General features: G+C 48.8%; 9 protein-coding genes across 9 annotated transcripts; 6 read left to right on the top strand and 3 right to left on the bottom strand.

Annotated features, from left to right (window-relative positions):
• Positions 1-879: 879 nt before the first annotated feature.
• Positions 880-3902, bottom strand: M430DRAFT_93371 (hypothetical protein; the record flags this gene model as incomplete). Its single annotated transcript, XM_024869775.1, has 5 exons — positions 880-988; positions 1038-3565; positions 3616-3653; positions 3703-3723; positions 3779-3902. 5 exons carry the CDS (start codon positions 3900-3902, stop codon positions 880-882), a joined length of 2820 nt encoding a protein of 939 aa, XP_024724809.1.
• A 750-nt stretch (positions 3903-4652) lies between these two features.
• Positions 4653-6203, top strand: M430DRAFT_130643 (hypothetical protein). The gene is made up of 5 exons (XM_024862151.1): positions 4653-4710; positions 4766-4788; positions 4844-5324; positions 5374-5484; positions 5540-6203. The coding sequence occupies exons 1-5, from the start codon at positions 4684-4686 to the stop codon at positions 5915-5917; spliced, it is 1020 nt and encodes a 339-aa protein (XP_024724808.1). The 5' UTR covers positions 4653-4683; the 3' UTR covers positions 5918-6203.
• A 752-nt stretch (positions 6204-6955) lies between these two features.
• M430DRAFT_92627 (hypothetical protein) lies at positions 6956-7867 on the top strand (the record flags this gene model as incomplete). The annotated part of the gene is made up of 1 exon (XM_024869723.1): positions 6956-7867. The coding sequence occupies one exon, from the start codon at positions 6956-6958 to the stop codon at positions 7865-7867; it is 912 nt and encodes a 303-aa protein (XP_024724807.1).
• Positions 7868-8584: 717 nt separating this feature from the next.
• M430DRAFT_62536 (hypothetical protein) lies at positions 8585-9909 on the top strand. Its single transcript, XM_024868996.1, has 2 exons — positions 8585-8650; positions 8846-9909. The coding sequence occupies exons 1-2, from the start codon at positions 8626-8628 to the stop codon at positions 9829-9831; spliced, it is 1011 nt and encodes a 336-aa protein (XP_024724806.1). The 5' UTR covers positions 8585-8625; the 3' UTR covers positions 9832-9909.
• A 126-nt stretch (positions 9910-10035) lies between these two features.
• On the bottom strand, positions 10036-11198 carry M430DRAFT_38071 (hypothetical protein). Its single transcript, XM_024867211.1, has 3 exons — positions 11053-11198; positions 10975-11002; positions 10036-10905 (listed from the first exon to the last, which is right to left on the bottom strand). Exons 1-3 carry the CDS (start codon positions 11152-11154, stop codon positions 10070-10072), a joined length of 966 nt encoding a protein of 321 aa, XP_024724805.1. The 5' UTR covers positions 11155-11198; the 3' UTR covers positions 10036-10069.
• A 182-nt stretch (positions 11199-11380) lies between these two features.
• Positions 11381-13575, top strand: M430DRAFT_130631 (hypothetical protein; the record flags this gene model as incomplete). The annotated part of the gene is made up of 5 exons (XM_024862150.1): positions 11381-11430; positions 11480-11643; positions 11696-11786; positions 11836-13272; positions 13324-13575. The coding sequence occupies 5 exons, from the start codon at positions 11381-11383 to the stop codon at positions 13415-13417; spliced, it is 1836 nt and encodes a 611-aa protein (XP_024724804.1). The 3' UTR covers positions 13418-13575.
• A 302-nt stretch (positions 13576-13877) lies between these two features.
• M430DRAFT_92833 (hypothetical protein) lies at positions 13878-15464 on the bottom strand (the record flags this gene model as incomplete). Its single annotated transcript, XM_024869736.1, has 3 exons — positions 13878-14969; positions 15020-15238; positions 15294-15464. 3 exons carry the CDS (start codon positions 15462-15464, stop codon positions 13878-13880), a joined length of 1482 nt encoding a protein of 493 aa, XP_024724803.1.
• Positions 15465-15862: 398 nt separating this feature from the next.
• Positions 15863-17317, top strand: M430DRAFT_14560 (hypothetical protein; the record flags this gene model as incomplete). Its single annotated transcript, XM_024862961.1, has 3 exons — positions 15863-16163; positions 16216-16377; positions 16431-17317. 3 exons carry the CDS (start codon positions 15863-15865, stop codon positions 17315-17317), a joined length of 1350 nt encoding a protein of 449 aa, XP_024724802.1.
• A 145-nt stretch (positions 17318-17462) lies between these two features.
• M430DRAFT_152239 (hypothetical protein) lies at positions 17463-17753 on the top strand. Its single transcript, XM_024863203.1, has one exon. The coding sequence runs from the start codon at positions 17528-17530 to the stop codon at positions 17726-17728; it is 201 nt and encodes a 66-aa protein (XP_024724801.1). The 5' UTR covers positions 17463-17527; the 3' UTR covers positions 17729-17753.
• The last annotated feature ends 817 nt before the right edge of the window (positions 17754-18570 follow it).

Genomic DNA, 18570 nt, shown 5'->3' with positions numbered 1-18570 from the left:
GTTTGGCCATCCTTATATTACTCTAGGCGTCAATAAAATTACCGGAAGGGCCGTCAAGAAATTTGTGCTTCCAGATAAGAAGTGCGCGAAGTGCTACCAGTGCCCCTCCGTCCCCAAGCTTTCTTAGATAATAACTCGGATGTGGACAGCTTGGACAGCTTCGATCTGGTGGCCCAGATTTAACCCGTGGATACTATGCTCTCGACTACCCAGGTCGAGGTGACGGCGGGGGGGGGGTGCAAATCTTGGGTGATGGCGCATGAGGAGAGAGGATGAGGGGAATGAGAATGAAGGGGAAGAGGAAGAACAGGACGCAGGGGTGATAGAAACTGAGGAAGCGGAGGGTGACGGGGGTAGAGCGTGGTACAGAGATAAGATGGGAGGAGGGAATGGCAGGCATGACCTTGGGCGGGAAGGAAGGGAGGGCAAAGGGGAGAAGACATAGCGACAGTTTCATGGACTTTACTGGTATGGTGGAGGTTGATGGCTAAAGAGAACAGCTGGCGGAAGACATGGAACCGAATTTCGCAATCTTGAGATGAGAGAGCTGTGCTGAAATGAGAAGATTACTGAGGGACATACATATTTCGAATGCATCAAGGACCTCATAAGCTCCAAAGGAAGTTTACCATGGAAAGTTAGAATCTGATGCATCAACGCGTAAACTTGACTCCATTATATAACCATGGGTTGATCATGGTGGATATCTCTACATTTCTTTTTGACTCTTGCCAATTGTCTGCAACGCCATTGTTGAAAGATGCATACCGGCACGTTGAATGTGCTGCTTTTCCCTATCAAGTGCTGTTGAAGATGAAGGATCGCTGAAAACCAAGCCCGTATAGGATGAAAGACGATAGAAATGATATTTTACCAAATCTAGAAGAGGCCATCGATCTCACCAGTTTCGGTGTCGACGTCAACATTCAGATATCCAGGAGCTGTGGGCAAGCCTGGAATCGTTTGTATGTCCGCAGCCAGGGCATAGCTGTTGAACGTTAGCGATTAGTCGGAGCATGTAGACAACGAACACTTACAGATAGCCAGCACCAGCTGCTAGGCGCACATCTCTGATAGGCACGGTGAAACCAGTTGGCGCACCCTTGAGCTCGGGGTCGTGAGACAACGAGTACTGAGTCTTAGCAATGCAGATAGGCAGATGTCCAAAGCCTTGCTTTGTATAAGTGTCCACCTTCTTTTGTGCAACCTCGCTGAATTCAACCTTCGCAGCCCCATACATTTCCTTTCCGATTGTCTCGATGCGTGTCTGCACATCGCCCTCCAGGCCGTACAGGAGCTTGAAGTCCTTCTCCTTCTCGCTTGCAGCAATAACACCCTTAGCGAGATCAACTGCACCTTTTCCACCCTCAGCCCAGTGGTTCGCTGGAATGGCATCTTCAGCACCAGCAGAGATAGACTCCTCTCTGATGACTTGGATCTCAGCCTCGGTATCTGTCTCGAACTTGTTGATAGCAACCACAACCGGAATTCCATATTGTTTGGCATTCGCAATGTGCTTCTTAAGATTGACGCAGCCTTTCCGAAGAATGTCAATGTTCTCTTCACGATAGACTTTGTCAAGTGGAGCTCCAGGAGAAATCGAAGGCCCGCCACCGTGCACCTTCAATGCTCGAACCGTGGCCACAATGACGACGACGTCTGGAACAAGACCAGCTGAGCGACATTTGATGTTGAAGAAGCGCTCCCCTCCCATAGTAAAGTCAAAACCGGCTTCGGTGATGACAAAGCCCGTCTTTTCGTTGTGGTTCTCATCAGGTTCTGTACCAGCAAGCTTCAGGGCAAGCTTATCTGCAATAACGGAGCTTGCACCGATACTGATGTTTGCGAATGGTCCAGCGTGGACGAACACCGGGGTACCTTCCAGGGTCTGCATGAGATTGGGTTTAATAGCATCCTTCATCAAAGCTGTAAGTGCGCCACCTGCACCAATATCATCACAGGTGACAGGCTCTCCACTTCGCGAAGACGCAATAACCATTCTTCCCAGGCGCTCTCTCATATCGTTAAGATCATTACTGAGAGCAAGAATAGCCATGCACTCGCTGGCTACAGAGATATCAAATCCAGTCTCTCTGGTCTGCCCCTTCTCAGTCGCAGCAGTACCAACAGTGACACCTCTCAAGTGACGATCATTGACATCAAGCACCCGTCTCCACGTGATAGTGGAAGGGTCAATGTCCAGTCGCGCAAAGCGACGAATCTCATCCTCAGTCAAGTCATCGGGATTTGTCTTCGTGATACCAAGTTTCTTCAACCGGCGGAACATGATCGGTTGGAATTCTCGTTTTCCCTTCTTGGCCGGGACGAGACGCTTGTAAAGGGCTGCGTCCTTTTGTGTATTTTCGTGGAACATTCTCGTCTCGATTGCAGCAGCGAGAAGGTTATTGGCAGCAGTGATGGCATGAATGTCTCCTGTAAGGTGAAGATTGAATTCATCCATAGGAATGACTTGACTGTAGCCGCCTCCTGCAGCACCTCCCTTGATTCCAAATGTTGGACCTTGACTGGGTTGACGGACGTTGGCAAATGCAATGCGGTTCAGGTGAGCGCCGAGGGCTTGTGTGATACCCATAGTGGTGGTAGACTTGCCTTCACCAAGTGGGGTAGGTGTGATACCTGTGACGACAACATAGCGGCCATTACGACGATGCTCAAGACGCTTGAGAAGGCCTAGGTCTACCTTCGCCTTGTATGCACCGTAAGGCTCAAGCTCGTGAGCAGCGATACCGACCTCCTTGGCAATACGAGTGATTTGCTTTGGGTGTTGGGCACGAGAGATATCAATATCTGAAGGCACGGGATCCTGAAGTTTCAGAGCTAAAGGCGAGATGGCTCTCGCTTTCTGTCGCTCAAAATACATCGTTGCTGAATCTACCACGTTTTGTAGTAGCATAGCAACTGTCATCGGGCCAACCCCACCTGGAACTGGCGTAATTTGTGAGGCTACCTCGGAGGCTGATGCAAAATCGACATCTCCGACGAGTCTCTGACCTGACTTCTTTGTCTCGTCGGGCACAAAGTTAGTGCCAACATCAATCACGACTGCACCAGGTTTCAACCACTCGCCCTTGACAAAGTTTGCCTTTCCAATTGCAGAGACCAGCACGTCCGCTCGCTTGATAATATCCTCAAGCCCTGTGGTATGCGAATGGCACACGGTCACCGTAGCATCGGCATTTTTCAGGAGGTAGCTGACTGGACTTCCAACGATGTCACTACGCCCAAGGACTACAGCATTCTTGCCCTTGAGATCTACCCCACTCTCCTCGAGCAGAACCATTACACCCTTTGGGGTACAGGGTGTGAAGAGTGGGTGGCCACCACGCTTTGCAAGCTCCCCAATGTTGTTTGCACCGAATCCATCGACATCCTTCTCGTCTGCCACAGCTGATGTTACTGCATATTCGGAGATGTGTTTAGGGACGGGTAATTGGACAAGAATTCCATGGACTGCAGGGTCATTGTTGAGGCGGGTGATTTGATCGATAAGTTCGAGTTCGCTGACGGACTCGGGAAATTGTATAAGTTCGCAATCAATGCTTGCCTGGCACATAGTTAGCAAGGCGGTATACGAGTGGAAGACGGCATGCAGACCTCTTGGGCAGCCTTCAATTTCATGCGCACATAAGTTGCTGACACTGGTAAGCCAAGGCTAACAGAGGTTCAATGTAATTGACGTACTTGAGTCCGATCGGTCACCAACTATAAAAGAAAAGTCAGTAATTGCGGTCAAGTATCAAAAGGACGTGGATGTTACCTTGGATGATCTTCAGGGAGGGCTTGAATCTTGGGTTGGTCTTCTGGGTATTCTCGATTTCAGCATGAAGCCTCTCACGAATTCTCTTTGCAATGGCCGTGCCATCAATTTTGGTAGCCGTCATTGCGAGAGGAGTAGTCGAGAATAGCCTTGTCTGGGAAACGTCCTGGGCGGCGAGAGAGGGGCGTGGAGCTACAATTGAGGGGAGGGTCAAGAGAGGCGATCGACCGGAAGGCAGATTCTGACCCCGCGGTCTAACGGTTTGCCTGGCAGCCAGTCCCGGCCAGGCGGAGCCACTTATTGGAGACGACGAGATCAAGGCTGTCCGGGCATGCAACGGCCGAGGCAATGTGATTATTGCTTTTGGACGAGGGTGGGATCTGTGAGGTTGGGCAGATCGGAGAGAGGGCGCTCGCCTGATCATTGCAGGGGTTTTGCTCCAAGTAGAGCCCTACCTGTTTGTTGTAGCTGTGGAATGGGAGTTGAACAAGACAAGTCAATTAATTGGGCGCGCCTGTTGAATGGTCACGCCGCTGTAAAGAAAGAAGGCCTCAGAGAATGATGACTGTACCGCACAAGAGAGGGCTATGGCTATATGACTCAAAGGCGGGAAGGGAAGATCTATCATCGTCTAATTAATTTGTCTATTCCTGTTCTTTGTTGTGCCTTGAGCAGGCGGGAAAAAAAAACCGGCATCTCGATTTCTACCAGGAAATCCGGCCTCCGTAACGGCTTAGCGCGGGGAGTGGCTGGCGAGCGGTGATTGGCTCGCACCACCACACACTCTTTTACGATTCTCAGTCGAGGCAACGCGAACTTTTTGAGATCGTGCCTCCACTTACATCGAACAACCAGTACCCCGCCGCGCGACACCATCACATATTCGAGGATATAGAATCGCCAACATGAGGCCAACCTTGTTGCAGGGACATGTAAGTTCTGACGCCCGAGAGTCTCTTCGTCATGCAGTTCTAACGACCCCTCCAGGAGCGGGCTTTGACCCAGATCAAGTGCGCAGGATCACCTTCGAGCGAGAATCCAAATCCAACACTGACCCTTCTCCAGATATAACAGAGATGGCGATATCATCTTCTCCACCGCCAAGGATCAACACATCTGCGCATGGTTCTCACACAACGGAGAGAGACTGGGTACATACCATGGCCACCAGGGAGCCATCTGGACAGTTGATGTTGACCCGACAAGCACAATGATCGCAAGTGGTGCCGCCGACAACACAGTCAGATTATGGGATATCAAGACGGGAAAGTGCTTGAAGGTCTGGGATTTCAACACGGCGGTGAAGAGGGTCGAGTTCAACGAAGATGGATCAAAACTGTTGGCCGTTACCGAAATGCGCATGGGTTTCTTGGGTACGATCGTTGTCCTGGATATCAACTTAGATGTCGAGGCCGAACAATCGAACGAGAAGGTCATGACGATTACCTGCGAGGAGAGCAAAGCCATAGTTGCTGGATGGAGTTATCTGTCGAAGTACATCATCGCAGGTCACGAAGACGGAACCGTGTCACAGTACGACGCTAAGGTACGACATATCTCTCTTCACGCCCGGGGCAATACTGACAGAAATATAGACGGGAGAGCAACTCGATAATGTCAAAGTTCACGACCTTGACATCACGGACCTTCAGTGGGCCCCCGACCGGACATACTTCATCACCGCTTCCAAAGACAAGACTGCTAAGGTTAGTACTTGCGCGAAATCTGTTCACATGAAATTCTCTAACTTCCGTCGTGTAGCTTATCAACACCCGTGACCTCGAAGTCATGAAGACCTACGTAGCCGATACCCCTTTGAACAGCGCGTCCATCACACCCAAGAAAGACTTCGTTATCCTTGGTGGTGGACAAGCAGCCATGGACGTTACCACTACATCCACGAGACAAGGAAAGTTTGAAGCCAGGTTTTACCACAAGATTTTCGAGGAAGAAATTGGAAGAGTCAGAGGTCACTTTGGTCCCTTGAACACGGTTGCAGTCGACCCGACTGGGAAGGGGTATGCTAGTGGAGGTGAGGATGGTTATGTTCGAGTACACCAGTTCGACAAGGGATATTTCGATTTCACGTATGAGGTTGAGAGGCAGGCTAGACAACAGCAACAACAACAACAGATGTAAGGAAGGAGATTGCTTGGGTGCATTTGCGGGCGTTGTGGGTGTCATGTCATGGTCATGAAAAGGCTTGTAGATTTGGCAGAGAACTGGAAGCCTTCCAATGAAGGGATGCTTACTACATTTCTAGAAGGAAAGAATCGTGTCTCATTTCGATGTCTTTAGCCGCTGCTGACCTTAAGAGACCTCTTTCTGTCTTTCTGCCCACTAATAACGATCCGCAAGTATTAAAGCTTTGACTTTATTAATGCTGCCTAAATAAATAAATGACTATCGTCTTGCCTTCACCCCGAAACCCGTGTCTCTCTGAGACTTTCGTTTTGGTGCAAACAATCAAATACCATGGAGATTTCCCTCGACGAACCACACAAGGAGAAACGCAGATGCTTCCAAAAGACATAGCCATAATCTCGATCTTTCCTGATAGCACAGGCCGGAAATGTGCTACTCTGCTCTGCGCATAGGTAGGGATAGGTATATATGACGTCGTTATTTGCCGAGTCTTATGTCCTGAGAGGCTTGATGTACTTCGCCTGTGGCTAAGGTGCTGAATGAATACCATAGCACGGTGATATGATGTGGAAAAGAGCGCCTTGGGGGATACAGTGTAAGCCATTCCAGTTTCCAGTCTAGAAGCACGAGATTTGCATGGATTTGCGTCTGAACAGTGAAGCATGTGGTTCAAGTCCTTGTGATTAGACCGCCCGCCCTACTTAAGCGCCAGCGCTTCGTTGTTGCCCCTGAAACCGTGGAGCCTAGGTAGGCACACAGACAGCATATGGAGAGCACATAATGAGGTTGGTCCTTTCCAGTTATTCTTTTGAGTTTCACGTTGTTGCTTTTTCAAATTCGAATTGTTTACGGCTCTCAACACCCTGTGTCTATGATTACCTTAATCAAGTGACGTGTCGAAGTTGCGACTCGTCTGAGCTTCGAGCTCTTTCAAGCACACGATAACCAGATAATCACACGAGGCGTACTCTTTTCGGTCAAGCATCAACACACATAGGCGCACCTTATTCAACAACTCCTGTCGTTATCAGAATGGCTTCTTCCGACCAAGAACCCCTCATAAACCCAAATCGATCTCTTCAGAGCTACTATGCGTCCCTCGAATCGAGAATTGGCTATCGCCTTGTGTTAGGGGGTACCAGACATTTTGGGTATTATAATGCGGGCACGTATTGGCCCTTTCCTATCAGTGGGGCGCTTAGAGCAATGGAGGACCACCTCTTTGATACACTCGGCCTAGAGAAAGGTGCGCAAGTGCTGGACGCTGGTTGTGGAGTTGGACATGTGGCCATCCACTTGGCTCAAAGGGGACTGCTCATGCAAGGCATTGATGTTGTCGAACGGCACATCCAAAGGGCTCGGCGGAACATAAAGGCGGCTGGTCTTGAGAACGCTATCACCGTCCGAAAAATGGATTATCATCACCTAGAAGGCTTCGCAGACGAGATATTTGACGGCGCGTATACAATGGAGACGTTTGTCCACGCGACAGACCCCGAAGCAGCATTGGCAGAATTCTACCGTGTGCTCAAGCCTGGAGGGACCATGGCTCTCTACGAATATGACCATAGCAACCTCAACTCTGCACCCAATTATCTGAAGGAATCGATGAAGAAAATCAATGAATATGCATCTATGCCCTCCCATGCACGGTTTGATAAGGGCGTCCTACAAAAGATGTTGGTAGAGGCTGGTTTCATGGATGTAGTGGTCAAAGATCTCACGGCCAATGTCACGCCTATGCTACGGTTGTTCTTTGTCCTTGCCTATATTCCATATTTGATCATCAAGTTCTTGGGCCTTGAAGCTTGGTTCGTGAACACTGTGGCTGGAGTCGAGGGTTATCGAGGGAGGCAGTTCTGCAGATATGTCGCAGTATCGGCGAGAAAAACTTCGGACGAATCGAGTATATCTGGCGGCGTCCGTGAAAGGAAGAAGACTTAGCAGGATACCAAATCGATTGTATCGATGAAAGCATATTTACAGAGACGAAGGGGCTGTTTCCAAGGATCTATTGCTTTCGAACCAGCACATTCAGCACACCCCACTGTGCCAGTCTCGATCGATAACCAAGAGATGCATGGTTGTCGGTGATCCAAGGCAGCATTTGTCCTGCGTCAACATATTCTTCATCGTCCGTTCCCAAGTCATTGATTATGTGCGAGACGATGTCCATGCCCCTGTGTTACTTCACTGTTGGGCTTGGAAACTGTTGATACACGGCTCGCAAGTGAATCATATTCCTCTGGTTTTTGAGTCCGATCTCAAATCAACTCGAGCCTTTCCTTTTTTTCGTCGCTGAACCCATGTAGTTGGAGCAATTGCCCGGAAGAGGGGGCATTGGGCTATTATCACGTGACTCAGGGGCTGCATAGAGGTACAGTCGGAGGGGGAAGAATAAGCATTCTGATGCTAAGGTAAGTCAAGGTATCGATATTATAATATCCAGAGGGCAGAGAGGACTTGAAGAGTTGTCAGCAAGTCGCTTCTAATAAAAGTACCTACCTATTCTGCTGCAAAGCCACATGCCGACTTAATGGCCGTACATCATTACTCCGTAGTTTGTAAGCCTTAATACAGCCCCGCTTCCGTCATCAGAACCCCGCCAGGAACAGAACATCCATCGACGAGACTTTTTTCTCTTTTCAACTCCCAGTCCCACGTATTCACTCTAAGTCTGTTTCTCAATACAGTCATTAATCATGGGCGAGAAAATGCGCGCAGTCGGTAAAACCCCCCTTACTCCATTTCCGCCCGTCCATGAAGCGTGAGACAGAAGACATTGTATTATAGATACCAATCATCTTGGCTGGGTCGTTTAACGTCTCCTCAGTTACTCGCTTTCTCTGGGCAATTCAGATGACTCTGTTCCAATGTCTACTCATTATAACCTTTTCAAGTAAATACTAACTCTATCGCCAGATATCAAGGGCGGCACCGGCCCCGCAACCTCCCTCTTCATCTCAGATGCGATCCCCAAACCCACGGCTGGGACCGGTCAAGCGGTCGTTAAAATCAAAGCTTTTGGACTAAACCGAATGGACTTATTACAGAGAGAAGGGATGTACCCGGTCCCACCACAGGGCGGCAAGATCCTAGGCGTGGAATTCAGCGGTCATATTGAAAGCTTGGGCGATGGTGTTAAGGAGGGCTTCAAGATAGGCGATGCGGTATTCGGACTAGCATATGGTGGTGCGTATGCCGAATACATTGCTGTTAGTACACATATGCTGCTGCACAAGCCAGAGCATCTAAGCTGGGAGGAGGCTGCTGGTATTCCTGAGGTATGGATCACGGCCACACAAGCAATGTATCCCGTTGGCGAGTTCACGAAGGGGAAGAGTATCCTTTGGCATGCAGGCGCATCCAGTGTCTCGATCGCCGGGATCCAACTCTCGAAAGCTGCTGGAGCGAGCGCAATCTATGTCACGGCGGGGAGCCAAGAGAAGATCGATTTCTGTGTCAAGGAGCTTGGGGCCACGGCTGGGTTCAACTACAAGACTCAAGACTGGGCGAAAGAGATTTTGAAGGCTACGAATGGTCAAGGTGTGGACCTTGTAATCGACTTTGTTGGACAAAGTTACTTCCAGGGAAACTTGGACGTTGCGGCCAGGGACGGCCATATTGTGAACCTGGGCTTTATGAGTGGAACCAAATTACCAGCTGGTGTCGACATTGGTGCTTTTATAAGGAAGAGGCTAAGATATGAGGGCTCCAGTCTGAGAAGTCGAGACCCGGACTACCAGGGCAGACTGAGGGATAAATTGGAGGAATACATGCCACAGTTCCAAGATGGGACTTTCAAGGTGTATGTGGAGAAGGTGATGCCTTGGGAGAAGGTCGTTGAAGCCCATCAGCTGATGGAGACGAATGCTACAAAGGGGAAGATTATCTGTACAATCTCTTAGAACGAAGTATATGAATAACGCAGACCTCAGGTTTAGATCATCTGGAAATACTGAACTTATAATTGATGCATATTCGATGATTGATAGCCTGTCTCCCAGTTCTTGGGAAGAAATCGAATACCTAGGAGTTTGTTCTAGGGCACAGATATTCTTCTTGGCCTCGAAAATCATTCATTAATACTCCGTAAACCGTGATATATAAGTAAGGTGATGCTTAACGCCTAAGGGGAATCATTATTCAATGCGATTTCAGCCACGCCAACATCTGATCAAACGCTTGTACTTGAGCCTGCTTAATATTCTCATCTTCATACTCTCCAACCACACCAAACCCATGTGGAACTCCTGAGTACGTCTTGAATTCATTCTCGATGTTGTTCTCCTTCAGGTAGTTCTCGCCATATTCCTTGACCTCATCATCGAAAAGCTGGTCGTTCTCCACGCAGACAAAAGCCAGTGGCGATTTAGTTCCTTCAAAGTCCTCCTTTGCAACTAAAGTTGCGTGGGCAATTGCACCCGTCTTAATATAGGGTCCTTTCTTAACCGTACCAGCTTCTTCATCCTTTACTGGCTGACGCCGCCCAACGGTGTCAGACTTCTCCCCGGCAAGAAGCAGAGTCATTCTTCCCCCAAAACAGTAGCCCACAGAGTATATCCCCCCACCATTTGCAACGGCATCCGCAAAGTCATCTTTCACAGCTTCGATAACCTTATGAATGATGGGAAGGACCTTCTCTGGTGTCTGTCGTGCTAACCACATATCGATTAAGAAGGATTTTGTAAAATCAGCCGCGCGCATCTTAATTTGTTCAATGATAGATAAATCTTTCTCTTCTTTATATGTCACGGAGCCAGGGAGAGGATCATTCGAGAACATGTCTGGCAAGACAACTAGAAACCCCTCCTTAGCATATTTGTCGGCTTGAATTTGGTTGTTCACCGAGTGAAGGCCAGTGGCGCTACTAAGAAATAGGAGGAGCTTCGATGGCGAGTGAGGATAGTCTTTGGGCTTCGAGACATAGCAATCGATGCCTCCCAGTTGCGTCAACTCTCCAGAAGGCCCACTTCCAAGAGCTGAATCGCGTCAGCATACGCCGTCTTCACTGAATGCCTCATATCCATCAAGCTCGGATTTATACTGACGGGTCGGTCTATCAGTCACACAATGCTCCTTGAAGAAGTCAGTAATGCTAGGCATCCTGTGAGGGGCCTTCTACGTACGCCAAGGCCTGCACCGGTTTGGACTGGTGTATCTCCAGCAACTGTACTTGCCGCTGTAGCATCGCTCTCAGGAGCCTTTGTTGCAACTTCAGGTTCCGCCATGATCGACTCGTATTTTGTGGAGTTACCGTAGATGTGGCATGAAGTTGGTGGCTTGAGGTAAACGCCGAGGTCAGCAAGGGAGGTGTGCCTGGAGCTACTTGCGGGGTCCTCTTCTCGCTAAAATCGCTTTACACGCTTTCGCGTCAACTCGTGAAGACCGCGTCTTGTCAACACCAACCCATTTTGCCCCCCCTTCCAAACTCTACGAAACAACGCATCGTTCAAAATGGTAGACATACAGACAGCACGGAGCCATATTACTGAAGGTGCTCTCAAGTAGGTCCAAAATTCCCGCATATTGCGTTATCTGCTAACGGAAACGCAGTGCCATCTTCAATGATCCTGAGAGGCTCCAGAGAGAATTTCCGGTGCCAATATGCCAGTGTGTCCAGATAAAGGCTCTTGGTTCTCAAGGCGAGGGAAATCCTGAACGCTATCGGATTGTTCTGAGTGACGTGCAGAACTTTGTTCAAAGCATGCTTGCCACTCGTAGGTACCCCAGATAGACGGTCTCCTGTGCCCTTGTTTGACAGGTCTATAGAAGCAAATCACGTCGTTCACGAGGGGAAGCTGAAGAAAGGGTCTATCGTAAGGCTCAAGTCATATCAAGCGAACGCTGTCAAGGGCAAGAGGTTTGTCGGTTCCTGCCAGCTCTGGGTGGACTTATGCTGATCGCACTAGAATCCTGATTATCTTGGACCTCGAAGTTATTGAAAGCCTGGGCGAGCTTGAAAAGATCGGTGAACCCGTTGCCCTGACAGTCAAGGAAGAGGAAGACGTCAAACCTGTGAACACCACTATTGCTGGAAATGGCTTTTACGGAAACAGACCACAGCAACCTCCCGCACAAGATCGTGTCCTCCCATCGCGCGCTGCACCGGCGAGTTCTTCATCGCATGCCAACATATACCCAATCGAAGGTCTATCACCTTATGCACACAAGTGGACCATCAAAGCACGAGTCACCAACAAATCCGAGATCAGAACGTGGCACAAAGCAAATAGCGAAGGAAAGCTATTCAGCGTCAACCTTCTGGATGAAAGTGGAGAAATAAAGGCAACAGGATTCAATGAGCAGTGTGATGCATTTTACGATCTCTTCCAGGAAGGGTCCGTCTACTACATTTCAGCTCCCTGTCGAGTCCAGCTGGCAAAGAAGCAATTTAGCAATTTGCCGAACGACTATGAGCTTACGTTCGAGCGCGATACTGTAGTTGAGAAGGCAGAAGATGCAGATAACGTACCCCAGGTTCGGTACAATTTCACAACCGTCAGTGATCTCCAAACCATCGAGAAGGACTCTACGATAGATATCATTGCCGTCCTCAAAGAAGTTGGCGAGGTTAGCCAAATCACATCCAAGTCTACACAAAAGCCATACGATAAGCGTGACTTGACGCTGGTCGACGAGAGCGGATACTCCGTCAAGATGACGATCTGGGGTAAGACTGCAACAACTTTTGACGCCAATCCTGAGTCGATAGTTGCATTCAAGGGTGCCAAAGTCTCCGATTTTGGTGGTAGAAGTCTAAGCTTGCTTTCGTCTGGCTCTATGATGATTGATCCAGACATCCCAGAAGCTCACAAGCTTAAGGGGTGGTATGATTCAGATGGACGAACCGGCTCGTACATGTCGCATTCCAACATGGCTGGTGTAGGAGCCGCTAGTGGCCGGCCTGATACAACCGTGACCATTGCTCAGGTGCGAGACGATAGCCTAGGAAACAACGAGAACCCTGACTACTTCTCTGTAAAGGGCACTATCATCTACATCAGGAATGAGAATTTCGCATATGCTGCCTGTTTGAATGAGGGCTGCAACAAGAAGGTCACGGACATGGGCGATGGAACATGGCGCTGCGAGAAGTGTAACGTCAATCACCCGCGTCCACAATACCGATATATCTTGTCGCTAAACGTCAGTGATCATACTGGCCAGCTGTGGCTGAGTTGTTTCGATGACGTTGGACGCATTGTCATGGGCATGAGTGCGGATCAATTGATGGAGCTCAGGGAGAACGACGAGGCTGCTAAGGAGAGGGCATTTGAGGCAGCTGGTTGCAAAACTCTGAACTTCAGATGCAGGGCCAAAATGGAAACTTTCCAGGATCAACAAAAGTATGTCAGCCTTTGAAGTTATTTTGAGCATCAGACTGACTTTATTTTCAGAATCCGTTATCAAGTGATGTCTGCATCTCCTATCAACTACACAGCAGAGGCCCACCGGCTCGCAGAGCTCATCAAAGGCTATAACATTGATTGAGTTCATCTATCCTGAGCGAGGCTGGTCACGAGAATCAACGGGGAAGAAATTTGTATTGAAGCATCTGGTGACACCTTACATCATTGTGTAAGGCTAGTCACCTCTTACGCTGGAAATTATGGGATGAGGAATGTCAATGGGTCATGTTAGAAGTGGTTCTCATATCGGATGAGCTAGGCGTTGTGGCTTGCATTCAATGGCACAGTATGAGCAAATGAATTAATTTTGTCAATATTCTTAAGATTGTGATTGTTTGACTCTGTCTATTAGTCGTGGAACAACAAATGTCCTCGACGCCGGTCTCCTAATGCAAGCCAACACCACGTAGTACGCCGTGCCCTCGTCAGCGCGAGTATCACGCTGGTATCAGAGCGAGCTTATCGTAATACGTTCATCATGTATGGTGAAACAGCCATGTGTCATTCGTCATCAAGGTTTCGCCCCCAGCTCTAGAAACTTCTCAAAACACCCCCGCCATGATATCCTCGTCCTCAATAGGATTCCAGTCCATGTCCGGGCCCGAGATACCTTGGTCTGTGACGCCGTTCTTGGCATTCTTCTTCAGCTTCTGCATGTATTTGACATACTCCTTGTCGTAGGTCAGCAGGCGATCCGTCGTCTTGATCTCTTGTGTTAGGAACTGGATGCGCTGCTTCGAAGCCTGTAACTCTTTTTGCATCTGATCTTCTGTCATGATAGGAGCACCGAGCCCAAACGTGAGGATAGCAGGCCCGTTAGGAGGATGACTTAAAGTGGCATTCAACGAGCCTTCCGAAATCATGCTTTGCACCAACTGCTCTGCGAGCGCGGGTGATTGTAATTTGCCGCCCGTTTCAGCACTCATGGTGAGATTGTTGACCTCGGGAATCGATATCTTGCTGTAGATATCGGCGAGGTTACGGATCTGGAACTTTTGATATGCAGAAAGGACACTGAGCATCAGTCCCATATTGCAATCACCTTGCCAGATCTTTTGACCGGCTTCAACTTCTGCCTTGAGTCTTGATGCTGTACCCGTCTCGAATATTTGAGCCACAGTCTCGTATGGTTTGGCGACGACATGGTAGCTCTTTGCTACAGAACTGCTTGTTGATTTTGGAAGATTGAGAGGTTTGCCTTCTAATAGGAGACCGACAAGTATCCATTTTTTGTAAGCTTCGACCATAATCTTGCTAACGTCTTTAGCGGGATAGGTGATTGCATTTTCCAGGCACTCTAGGGCGCTTTCCCATTTCCTGAGTCCAATATAGACCATCCCACTGTACATGAAATACTCCAAGACATCCTGGTGATTCAGTTTCGCAGTGAGCTTAGACTCGGGTGTTATGTAGGCGGTAGGTGAGAGACCAAGTTCGCAAAGGAATTTTGGCCTTGGCTGGTTTGTCGCTCCTGGAAAATGGTAGATAAATTTGTCAATAACAGGAAGAACTGTCTCATAATCTCGGGCCTCCAGGGCCAGCTCCACTAGGTGCAGGTGTGTAGAGGTCAGTATTGAGCCAGATGGATCTAATCGGAGGAGAGCAGTTCGGATGGGTCCTATAGCAAGGATAGACTGCAACATGTTAGCGGGTTCCCTTTCTCCGCCGGCGATAGTAGGCACACCTGATTATTCGAACGTGCAAGTGTTACTGCGGTTTCAATAATTTGGGTAAATTCCTTGCCAAGATATCTGATCTGCCTGCCATCGAACGTCTCCAGAAAGTTCGCAATTTTGGCCCAGAGTGTATCCCAGTTTACGCCTTTGTTTCCCTTTTGTGCTGCGTTGATATGCGCGAGTAGGATGTATATGTACGGGACGGTATTTATGGCTGGGTTGATTACCTTTGTAAACTCATTAGCAACCTCTATCAACAGACATATGTATGTAGAAACTCACATCCAAAGCATTCTCACCGCCAGACGTTTGCGGCAATAGGTTCTTTTCTGGGATCTTTCCGACGGTACTAATCTGGTTCCTGATGCCTTCATCGTATTGGAAATCAGAGAGCGGGGTTTGAGGCGGCGGATGCGGGGGGAAGGCGAGAAGCTTTGGGAGTAAGTCATCCATGCTCTGCCCGAGTACTGACATGTTGGCGGCTCGATGTCTGTCTCTTTGGAGGGCTCGTGAGCTCTGTTGGTCAGCCCGCGAAGCTGTCCAATCGACCGAGCTTGTTCCCAGAATAAATACGGGGACTGTAGCTTGACCAGGAGGTAGTAGACACCAAGCACGAAGATCTAAAGTAGCCTGAGATTGGTTGATATCAAAGACGCCTCGGTATGGAGTGGAATTCCTTAGTGAACAGGTGAGGCTGCTCTGGAGACTGCCTCGCCCTTCACAAGACGTCGAAATTCTGGGGTCGGCAAGTTGGCGTTCGGTTATCAAATCGCCCTCATTGGTTTAGATGCACGCCCTCGCTTTCTTTCTGAGTCACGAGGGGCAGAACAGCCTCGACAAAAATATCTTCAATGTCTCTTACGAACGCTCTTCCTGTAGATGCTGCTTCGGCAGCAAAGTCTGCTTCACATATATTGGCAACGCTTCCTGCGTCTTCCCGGGATAATGCTTTGACTGCAATTCATAAGGCTCTGTCTGAGTCTAAGGATGAGATATTAGCAGCCAATGCTCGCGATCTTGTCCAGGCAAGGAAGGCCGCTGAGAATGGAGAGCTAAGTTCCAGCATCGTCTCACGGCTGGATCTCGGCAAGAAAGGAAAATGGGAGGATATGTTGAAAGGGATCCTAGATGTTCGTGACCTGGAAGATCCAGGTAGGGCATTCCGGCTCTATTTAACAGTCTTTTCACTAACAAAACATCCAAGTGGGCAAAGTTACTCTACGTACAAGACTTGATGACGGGCTTGATTTAGAACGAGTCTCTTGTCCGATTGGAGTTCTCTTGATCATTTTCGAAGCTCGCCCAGAAGTCATTGCAAATATTGCTTCTCTTGCCATCAAGTCTGGCAATGCAGCCATCCTGAAGGGTGAGGATAAGTATCCATGATTATAGGTAGACTGTCTTCTGACCGGATTGTAGGTGGAAAGGAGTCTACTGAGTCCTTCGTGGCAATTTCCAAAGTTATTTCAGAAGCTTTGGAAGCAACGGATGTCCCGAACTCAGCAATTCAACTCGTCACCACACGAGACGTCATTCCCCAACTTTTAGCACTTGATCAATACATTGATCTTGTCATCCCAAGAGGTTCAAATGAGCTCGTTAGATTCGTTAAGTCTTCCACGAAGATTCCAGTTCTTGGTCACGCGGATGGTCTCTGCTCGATATACCTCGAGCACACAGCCGATCCAGACATGGCAGTTAAGGTCGTGGTTGACTCCAAGACCTCATACCCTGCAGCTTGCAACAGTGTCGAGACGCTTCTGGTTGAGCAAGCCGCTCTAGAGACCGTCCTTCCACCAGTAGCAGAAGCTCTCCTTGAGAAAGGGGTCTCACTCCGCTGTGATGCAGCAAGCAAGAAAGCGCTCACGTCCAAGCTCGACGCACACTCAGCGGCTACCCTTCAGGATGCAGCGGACAGCGATTATGATACCGAGCACCTGTCTCTAGTGCTAGCCATCAAGACCGTGGCCAACATCTCCGAGGCCATCTCACATATCAATGTCCACGGTTCGCACCACACGGACGCGATCCTGACCTCCTCGGCTCCTCTCGCCGAGCAATTCATGGCCAGCGTAGACTCGGCCGGGGTTTTCTGGAACACGTCGACCCGGATGGCGGACGGCATGCGCTACGGCTTCGGCACCGAAGTCGGTATCAGCACGAACAAGATCCATGCGCGCGGTCCCGTAGGCTTGGAAGGCCTGATGATCTACAAGTACAAGATCCGTGGCGGCGGGCACATCACGGCTCACTATGGGGAAGGGGAGGGCCAGAAACGGTTCAAGCATGAAAGATTAGCGCTATAAATTCGAGAGCCTGCCCGTGTGAGTCCCGTTTCCCTACCGTGACACGTAATTCTCAGAACGTTCAAGCTTCCCAATTGCAAGGTTACACTGGTAAGTAAGTCTGCTAGCAACATCTTTTGTTGTTGAAGTACCTTGTGTCAAAACCTCGGAGAATTTAAAACCCAAGACAACTCTAACTACAACAAAACTTCTCAACAAACCCAAAACCCCATGCTCTCAAGACTTTTGATTCAGTGTCAGTACAACATTCAAAAGCATGTCTCTCAGCCTTCTCAACATCTCTTCAACAGTTACCTCTTCCCCTATTTGTTTTCTGGTGGTACACTAGTAACGTCATTCATTCCCATCATAACCCAAATAAATTTCTCCGAGAGTCAAAAAAGAGTGACGTCTTCTAGATACCGCCCATGAGACGCGGTTTCTGATCCGTCCCAGCGGTCATGAGAAGCTAGAGCACCGCGCTGCTTCATGCTTAAGCTTAAGAAAGGGACCTGAACTTGTACCTGGTTAGTACTGGAGAAGTTACAGCGTGTCCTAGACTAAGGTAGGTACCTCGGGGCTTTTTTATTTCTTTTTCTTTTCACATGTCGTACCAACGTACCTGACACATGTCAAACGTTGAAAAAATTCCCAAACATTCAATGTCAGACTATGACAGGAAAGCTTCCGAGAATTCAGTACGGCCATCCTAGACTCTGATTTCACTTGTATTTACAGCTGGGTTCTAAAGTGATGGCCATATACGGATCAGCGACCCAAGCAACGCGCGAATCTTGTATCATGGCCCTTCTAGCATGGTGCCTATCCGCCCATCCATCCATTCCTATCTATCTATCTATACCGCAGCAATCATCTTTTGGTATAGCCTTTCACAGACCAGTCGGTACCATTATCCTGGCTCCCAACGCTTTTTTTCCTAATCCCGTATATTCCCCAGTTATTTTGTTTCCAGCTGGAGCCAACGAGTTTTGATTCAGGATCTAGTCATATCTTGGACAAGATGGGAGAGGAGAAACCCTGGGTTGCAGGCGAGGATGGATATGGACGGGGATGGTGCGATAACTTTCGACGATTGCATGGTAAGGTATCAATCCTAGGTATTTCACCAGCATCTCTATCTATAGTTAGAGAAATTCGGGGGTCATAGGAGGGAAGGAAGGAAGAATTAGTTTAGTCGGTGGTAAAAGAAGAAAAAAGGACGATACCTATTTCCTGTCTATCTAACGGGTAAGTAAGAGGATAATAGATACCTA

Source organism: Amorphotheca resinae (genome assembly GCF_003019875.1).
Source record: "Amorphotheca resinae ATCC 22711 unplaced genomic scaffold M430scaffold_1, whole genome shotgun sequence".
NCBI classification, from domain to species: domain Eukaryota; kingdom Fungi; phylum Ascomycota; class Leotiomycetes; order Helotiales; family Amorphothecaceae; genus Amorphotheca; species Amorphotheca resinae.
The sequence above is the reverse complement of the archived record's forward strand: the minus strand, read 5'-3'. Positions and strand labels throughout refer to the sequence as shown.

Excerpts from the sequence above, each read along its gene's own strand:
- M430DRAFT_62536 (XM_024868996.1), top strand. The coding sequence starts at position 8,626 with ATGGGCGAGAAAATGCGCGCAGTCG. Across the intron at positions 8,651-8,845 it reads CGAGAAAATGCGCGCAGTCG|ATATCAAGGGCGGCACCGGC; the intron begins GTAAAACCCCCC and ends CTCTATCGCCAG.
- M430DRAFT_38071 (XM_024867211.1), bottom strand. The coding sequence starts at position 11,154 with ATGGCGGAACCTGAAGTTGCAACAAAGGCTCCTGAGAGCGATGCTACA. Across the intron at positions 11,003-11,052 it reads AAACCGGTGCAGGCCTTGGC|GAGCATTGTGTGACTGATAG; the intron begins GTACGTAGAAGG and ends GACTTCTTCAAG. Across the intron at positions 10,906-10,974 it reads TGTGACTGATAGACCGACCC|CTCTTGGAAGTGGGCCTTCT; the intron begins GTCAGTATAAAT and ends GACGCGATTCAG.
- M430DRAFT_152239 (XM_024863203.1), top strand. The coding sequence starts at position 17,528 with ATGCTCTCAAGACTTTTGATTCAGTGTCAGTACAACATTCAAAAGCAT.
- M430DRAFT_130643 (XM_024862151.1), top strand. The coding sequence starts at position 4,684 with ATGAGGCCAACCTTGTTGCAGGGACAT. Across the intron at positions 4,711-4,765 it reads CAACCTTGTTGCAGGGACAT|GAGCGGGCTTTGACCCAGAT; the intron begins GTAAGTTCTGAC and ends CGACCCCTCCAG. Across the intron at positions 5,325-5,373 it reads TGTCACAGTACGACGCTAAG|ACGGGAGAGCAACTCGATAA; the intron begins GTACGACATATC and ends ACAGAAATATAG.